Consider the following 8,141-nt stretch of genomic DNA (forward strand, 5'->3'; position numbering starts at 1 on the left):
GCATTTTTTTTTTATTTTTCATGTTAGAAAATAAACATTAAAACAAACATGCTGCTAGTGCTTATTTACATTTGTACAAAGTACATATTTACACATGTTCTAATCTAGTATATAACCACATAGTATCACAGCCTGACAAAGCTAAGAAAGTAACTAGTGTGCTAGGTACTGATGCTCTGCATCACTAAGTCTTGAGGTTTAGATGTCCAAGTTCAGCCTTGAATTGTGAGGAATTACTGGACCAAATGGGCCAGGCCATTTATTAAATAATGTAACTTTTGAGAAGGAAAGCATTTAAATTTCCTCCAACTGAACTCTTCTATGGGGGAGGGTTGGCTGTAAGATATCATAAAAAGCTTGAAATATAAATAAATATTGACATACTTTTAATTATTAAATACTTGCCTTTGGCAATGATGTTAAGTTAAGGGTATTCTGGGGTAAATTTATACACTCTTACTGATATTTTTTACAAATAAACGTGTATATAAAGAGCCTAACACACATTTACAAAACAAAACAAGCTGGAATTACATTTCATCACAGCATCTACAAGTTGTATAAATATAGGATTTTGTCTTTAAGCTCAGAAATACTTCCCACAATTACAAAAATAAAATATATTCAAGTTTCCCAGGAATTACATTAATTCACAAGAATATGTAAAATATTACCTAGATCTAGCTCATGTAAAACTTTTTAGAGGAAAAAAAAGTAGGTAGCTTTTAAAGCTATCACATTCAAGAATGTACGAGAAAACACACTGTTCAAGGCATAATACACTGTTACTGGCACAAACCAGCTGAAATATGGTGGGGGTAGGGGATAATGTGTACCCCTAAGCTTTTTTTGGTACAGAAATTAAATTGTACTGTACTTTATGGACCATCTGTTTGGTATGCTTTAACCAAGCATAAATTAATAAATAACAGGTGATAATGAAATATTGTAAAAATCGCAAAATCATTTTCTAAAATAGCTATAGAGAGAGAGAGATAGATAGATATAATTTCTTTTGAAACTGGATAATTTGTGTTTTGGTCCACAAGTCTGCTGGGTGGTTAGTATGTAAGATTCAAAGAGGCTTTTCTGTGCTCTTTGGTGGCGTCAAGATTCCTCCCACCGACACTGGTGATAACCGTCCCATAGTAGGACTTTCTGCCTGCTTCTGGTGAGCTTCATTCTAAAAGAAGAGACAGATAATTAGGATACAGGCATTTACAAGCAAGCTGTTAAAGCAAGTCCTGTCCACAGAACAAGGGCTGGGCATACTCAGATGGTGAGCTATATTGGAGGTGTGCAGTGATTATGAATGTCATTTTTCAAATGACTGGATTGAACAGAAAGAGATCTTTGGTGCCCGTGTCAGATTTCCTGGAGACTGGGACCCCTTAATCCTGGCAAAAGGGCAAAGCTTTTGAAAAAAATGTTTTGCTCAAAGGTGGTAATACAACCTTTATAAACTAAAATGCAAAAAATAGACAATCAAGGAAAAAAATCCACTCATAATTGTGTGGTAGTTTTGTTTGACCCTTTTGTGTAATTACAGGTACGTTATATTTGCAAGGTGATAGAAATATGACTTTAATGTTTCAAAAGTACTTACCAGGATGTCCAGGTAATTGGTGTGGGTTTGGATGTTGTGTCTGTCTTCTGTAGAGATTTTCTGGAAATCTTTCAACTTAGCAGGAGAGCTTTCTGTTACAGTTGTAGCAAAAGGAGCCATCCAGTTCACACAGTTTGAAATGGAGTCCCAATTTAACCCTTTGGAGTAAATAAATAACAAATAAACTTTGTGGGTTTGTCTTTCTCTCCTTTGTGGTGAAAAATAAGGTTAAGTGGCCATCTAAAACAACTAGGCTGTTCTGGAGTAATTAAAAAATAAATAAAAAAAAGTTTTTGTACAAAACAGAATGAGTGATTTTAATCTGAAATATATAAATGTTTGGTTGTGAACACTGACATTCTTAAACAATTGTCATAATTAATATTCTTAAGTACAATTTAGTAATTTCTTACCTGATACTTTCTGAACCACTTCTAATGAGGTATGGTAAAAAAATGCAGCAGCTGCCAATACTCCATACTGGTAATCTAATGAGTTGATATCAAGGATGCATAAATCTAAAAGCTGAAGAAAATACAAGGTTAATACGTTATTGAATCGTATTTTGTCATACTTGTACTTGCTAGAACCAAAGTCATTGTATTGATCTTGCTCTTTATTGTATTATTACTTGTACTGTGATTCTTGAAATGTATTTTTGTTTACGACTGTAAGTCGCCCTGGATAAGGGCGTCTGCTAAGAAATAAATAATAATAATAATAATAATAATAATAATAATAATAATAATATGTAGTATTTACATATGCCGACAATGTTATAAATACTATAGACACAATGGGATACACAATACTGTTAAGTGTTTCAGAGACTTTGCCATTTAATGTGATAACTTGTTCACTTCATAGCGGCTACATCAAGAAGAGAGAAAGGGCAGAGCCCTTATCGGGACAATTCTCCTATAAGGACTTAAATGCAGGGGGTCCATATCCAATTTGCTTATAGTGAATCAGAAAGGCCTGTAGTGATATGGTCCTGCAAGTCATTCTGATTTGCTATTAAGCATGAGCCTCCTAGTCCCTTATTGGAGAGCTGTGCTAACATGACTGACTTCTGACATGTGCACTTAGCACTGTTCATCTCTGCCCACTCAGTCAGGCACTGTTTAGTGTGTTAAAATCTATCACAATAAATGGCAAAGCCTCCAGAACGTAACTGGTTTCAACCCAAGGCAACTTAAAACAAATACAAGATGTGTGATATTTTGGTCCTTCGTAAGAATATACATGAACAAATACAAGTTCTAATTATAACCAAGTAATCGTATTTGGCTATTTACCTGTGCTACCTGTAAGAAAGTGTCCTGAGAAAACTGAGGTAGTAAAATATTTGGGTCTTCCTTTAAAGAGGCCATTTGAATGTAGAGTTTCAACCAAGAGATGGCAGTCTCTGGACAGAGGTTCCAGTTCAATGCCTGATTGGGAGAAATAAATAAATAAATACAAAGTCAGCCACTGTCATGAAAGCTGTCTCCAACATATACTTTCAGACAGAAGCACTGCAAACTTTGTACTGGAGCAATAACAGTACTTAATCATTGTGTTTTCTTTCTTATAAAATAAGATGTAATACAACTAAAACAAAAATGAGTATCATACCTTTAATACAATTAACTCCATGTCTAGGATTTCTTTCTCTGTACAGGCACCATCGGTGACATAGGCTAACGCTTGTAGTTTTGGAGGGTAGATTTCCTACAGAGAGATTTAGAGTGAGAAAAATAGAGGATGCTATAGGCTTTTTGTACCCACAATTGTTAACATTTTCAGTCTGTCCTAAAGAATCTATATGCCTTTGCCATCAGCTGTAGTTTAAGTCACAAGGAACTGAAAGTATTAGCAATTCTATGTTCTTCACCAGGAAGTTAACTGATCGGGGGACTTGAGCTCATATAACTAGAATCGCAATTAAACATGTATTGATCGACAGAAAAACCTGCCAACCAAATGCATTCAAAATGCACATGTTTTAAACACGTAGTTGCCTATTCTGTGTTTGACCTAAAGAAATAGATTTTAAAAATGTGACACGTATTAACAAACACTGTTTACAAGAACGCATTACAGTGGTCACAGATCACAGTGCAGTATCTTGAAAGTATTTTAGGGTAAAGGAAAGGGATAAACTTTATATTTACCTCTATTTTGCAAGCAATGAAGAGTGAGGTAATTCCTATGAGCTGCAGCCTGTTCTTGTTGATATTCTCTTGAGTTAGCATAAATCTGTCAAAGAAGTCCTGAGCCAGGTAGAAGGTTTCCCGGTGAAGTGTGTACACCTCACATACCTGAACAAAGAAAAAAAGTTCATGAAAAGGCAGTTAATCCATCAGAACACCATCCCTAATGTACAGAGGCTTGCAACCAAATACTGATTAAGGTTTGTATTGGAAAGTATTTAGTTAAAAGCCTAAACATCTTAACCTTTTCGGTTTCCCAATCACTTGAAAATGTGAACCAAATTGTTCAAAACGCACCTCTAAGAGCCAGTCCAGAAGAATCGTCCTCATTTTTGGCTGCAGCTTTGAGTGCTGGTACAAGAAGCTTTTGTCATGAACATATTTTAATTCCTTGTTGAGCATTTTTATCCACACATCATCTGAACTCCCCCAGCTGTCAATACAAAAAAAAATGCATGTGATGCAACCTAGGTAACAACTAAACTCTACTAAATTGTTAAATTAAAACCTGTATTTCTAAAACAGTGCTCTGTGAGTAATCTCTACAAAATGTACTCAAAATAAACTGTTTGAGTCTCAAAATATATTAATGAACATACCTGAGGCATGGTAGTGGGGAAGGCTTTATAAAAAGGTTTTTGAATCTGTACTTTGTGAACCCAGAGAAGTCTGTGACCTCCATTTCTTTATGGGGAGTTTCAATGAGCATACAGGGGCTGACTGCTCCTCCAGATGCCCAGCGACTCTGCAGGTTAAAAAATAATAATAATAATTGCACATTGTTAACAAGGAAGAATAAAAGTAGTTTGTTACAGAAAAAGTTAGTCTTCTGTTTTGTGCATCTTACCTCTAAGGTTTTACTAAAATGTTTTCAAATCCCAAATATGGTCAATATTCAATAGTTATTAACATAGCATTTCAAACGCCATATATCATTCCTTATGCACTTGTCATGATGTGTATATATATATATATATATATATATATATATATATATATATATATATGAATGAACATAATTTAGATGTTATTTAACATCATGTAATCAAATAAACTACAAAATGATATCGCAAAAGTAACCGGATAGATACATGTTTAATTGCGGTTCTAGTTCTATGAGCTCAATTTTCGTCTATTTCTGTTCTATTACAAAACTTTTTTTTTTTTTTTTTTAACCAATGTAACTAGGTGCACAGAATACATTTCTGTATAGCACCAATTTGAACGTTATTTTAGATACAAATTCAATCGCGCAAACAACTGAGATACAACGACACAAGATTCAAAACAAACGCATCATGTTTGTAAACAACATTTTTGTTACATAGTAAAATAAATGTAATCCTTAAAGCATTTTTTTGTGATTTGACAATGTATAGGGTTAGTATCTCTACAAGCTGGTTCATTAAAAGGTTTTGGTTTAGATTTGTTAAACTGAAGTTAAACTGTAAAAACAATAACGCTTTTAAAAGTTTGGTCAAAATTATTTGTTTCCCTCCCATTATTTATAAAATAAATAAAGTGAACAAAGAATCTTGATCTGATTAGGATTATTTAGGCGGGTAAGAAGGGATGAGGAGGAGGGATCAAACTCCAGCAGGAACCGCAGCTGCTGCTTCAGGCGCAAAGCGTAACCTACTGACACAATTACAGTGACATCAGCTTCATGCCCCCTATCCAGGCCCGTGTACAAAAAAACAAATTGCATTTATCGTCTTCATTTCATTCTTGTTGTTTTTTGTATTCTTGTTTATTTAATTTGAATTTAGAACGCAGTAGTAATGTGTTCATATACTGTTGTTCAGTTTTATTTACAAACAGGAGTAACAATTAATATTACTCTTTTTTAAGGGTTTATCTTACCTGTATCTCATAGCTGTGCTTTTTGGAGACGTGTGTTTCTAGCTTTCTCCTGCTGCATTCCTGGCCAACAATATCAAACAATGCTTAGTTTTAGTGCACACATGGCTTTATGATGATATATTTGTAATGTCTAGTATTTTACAGTGTAGGGTACTCACCTCAGATTTTCTTTTTCTTGCATTTTGGTCTTTCTGAGGACAAGTGTTTTCAATTTGTGCTTGTAAACGGCCACTGCAACGTTAAAATAAATACATTTCATTTACCAGTATTTCAAAATAAAAGTAGTGGCTCGTGTCAGAAGTAATTAAATATATAAAAATAATATGTTCGTTTATTCATTCTGAACTTACCTGCGCCTTGACATCCTCGTGGTTGACAGACGTAAGCCTCTAATAACATAAAAGAAAAAAAAGTATATATATAGCGGAGATGAATTTGAATTACTTAGGCCACAGCGGTAAACTCAGTCACAGCAGAAAAAAGGTTAGACTCGCTAGGGACCCCTGGTTACTTTCAGTAAAGCGCCTCGTTTGGGACATTTCGTACAATAACAGCGAATGCATTTTATTTTCCACAGACTAATGTACATAAAACAAAATAGTATTAAGTGATATTTTTATTTAAACCCATTACATTTTTACATTTTATAAAAACCGGCTCCGCGCCAATTTGTGTAAGCCGCGGGTAGGCAAAGGATTGGACCTCAGTTGTCACGTACTAGCTTTCCCTCCAGGCAAGTACCAAAACAGTAAAATAAAAATTAAAAATTCAAATATTATATTTTACAGAATAAATGAATTGCACTGTTTAAATAAAAAGTGTTTCTATTACGGTACATTAGAAGTTAAACTACTGCACCCTACTTCTTAGTTTCAGTTTAGAAACTATGTCCCTCCAAAAAAAACTGGTTAGTCTTACGAAATGCAGATCGTAACATTATTTTTTAAAAAGTAACATTAACAAATTAAACAATACTACTCAATATTTCATCCAGTGTACATCAAACGTATTTTAATTCAATTTTATATACATTAAACATTAACCCCTGCCAGAATGCGGTAGTATTTAAAAAAAAAATTGTTGCCTCAATAAAATGTTGCAGTTGCCTGCATAACAAATAATTCAATTACATGTACAATCTTCAGAATAATATAGTAAAAAGTACAGTACATACTATAATAGCTCCTGAGCCATCAACTACACCACTTACCAGAAGGTCTGACTGATGAATAAAATGTACATCAGCTGGCGCCGGCGCCAATCCTTATATCCCACCGATATACATCTAGTGCGCATGTGTGCCATAGCGCTCCAGATACCAGTGAGTATGCTTTTCAAAGTTTATTAATGCACATAGTAAACAGGCGTTTTATATTTTCTGTTAACGTGATGCACAGATGTGTTTCTCAATAATAATAATAATAATAATAATAATAATAATAATAATAATAATAATAATAATAATAATAAAACATTTCAAACGAGATAATTTAATTTAAAGTTGTTTTTGTTTGTTTGTTCTGTTTTTTGTTACAAAAACTGGCCTTTCCCATTTCCCGGTTACTTAATTATGTTTTTGTTTAAAAACAGCCTATACAGAAGATCCTGTTTTGTATGGTGTTTTCTGTGTGGTAATGTTGAATCTATTGCAGCTTTTCCTTGAGTTGGTATGAACTGTTTTAGCCCTCCTATAGGAGGAGTTACAGGCGCGGATTAGCCAATAGAAGGCGATTTGGAAGGAACAACGTGAGCGCTGCAAAATGTAAACAGAGAGACAAGTGAGTTGCCAATGTTTAGCGATGCAGGAAGCAGCGGTCAATGATGTTAGGTATCTTGTTTTTGTAAACTTGCTAAAGATTTAAACTTTGTTTTCACACAGAGACTATGATATATAGATGGTCTCTGCAAAACTGGACAAGCTTTAGTGATTTATTATTATTATTATTATTATTATTATTATTATTATTAAACTGGTACATTTTAAATTGCCTTTAGTGGTTTACGTTACGGGGGTTAAACAGTTTAGTTTTACACCAATTTTGTCAACTCTGAAGAGACTGCTGTTTGTTTGTTTGATTTGGCGCTAAGTGCCGACTGTAGCAAAAATGTCTGCAATGTAACCGAACATAAGAAAATGGCATTAAACAAACATATTCAATTCTAATGAGAGTTTTGGGATATACTGTAATGTGCAATAGCACATGGCATAATAACATGGTTACGTTGGCTTTTAATCAGTGACATAGTGATGTGTGTGTGTATGTCCATTCCCAACTCAAGCTCACACAGTTTCTGTGCTGCATATATAAGGGATCTAGGTGGGGTCCGTATGCTGGGTTGAGGTGAGGGAGTATTCACCAACAAATGGCATTTGTCCATGGAAACAAAATCATGCCTACTGTATAAAATCTCACAGATGTTAAATATGCAAACAAATGAAAATACAAACAAATACAGACATCAGTAAAAAGTAGATT

General features: G+C 34.1%; 1 protein-coding gene across 1 annotated transcript; it reads right to left on the reverse strand.

Annotated features, from left to right (window-relative positions):
• Window positions 1-211: 211 nt before the first annotated feature.
• LOC117394712 (G1/S-specific cyclin-E2-like) lies at window positions 212-6,942 on the reverse strand. Its single transcript, XM_033993196.3, has 12 exons — window positions 6,875-6,942; window positions 6,015-6,053; window positions 5,823-5,895; window positions 5,665-5,724; window positions 4,401-4,546; window positions 4,099-4,234; window positions 3,763-3,909; window positions 3,224-3,319; window positions 2,905-3,039; window positions 2,020-2,131; window positions 1,607-1,764; window positions 212-1,183 (listed from the first exon to the last, which is right to left on the reverse strand). Exons 2-12 carry the CDS (start codon window positions 6,026-6,028, stop codon window positions 1,076-1,078), a joined length of 1,185 nt encoding a protein of 394 aa, XP_033849087.2. The 5' UTR covers window positions 6,029-6,053; window positions 6,875-6,942; the 3' UTR covers window positions 212-1,075.
• Between the last annotated feature and the right edge of the window lie 1,199 nt (window positions 6,943-8,141).

This window comes from Acipenser ruthenus, chromosome 3 (assembly GCF_902713425.1).
Source record: "Acipenser ruthenus chromosome 3, fAciRut3.2 maternal haplotype, whole genome shotgun sequence".
Classification (NCBI taxonomy): Eukaryota; Metazoa; Chordata; class Actinopteri; order Acipenseriformes; family Acipenseridae; genus Acipenser; species Acipenser ruthenus.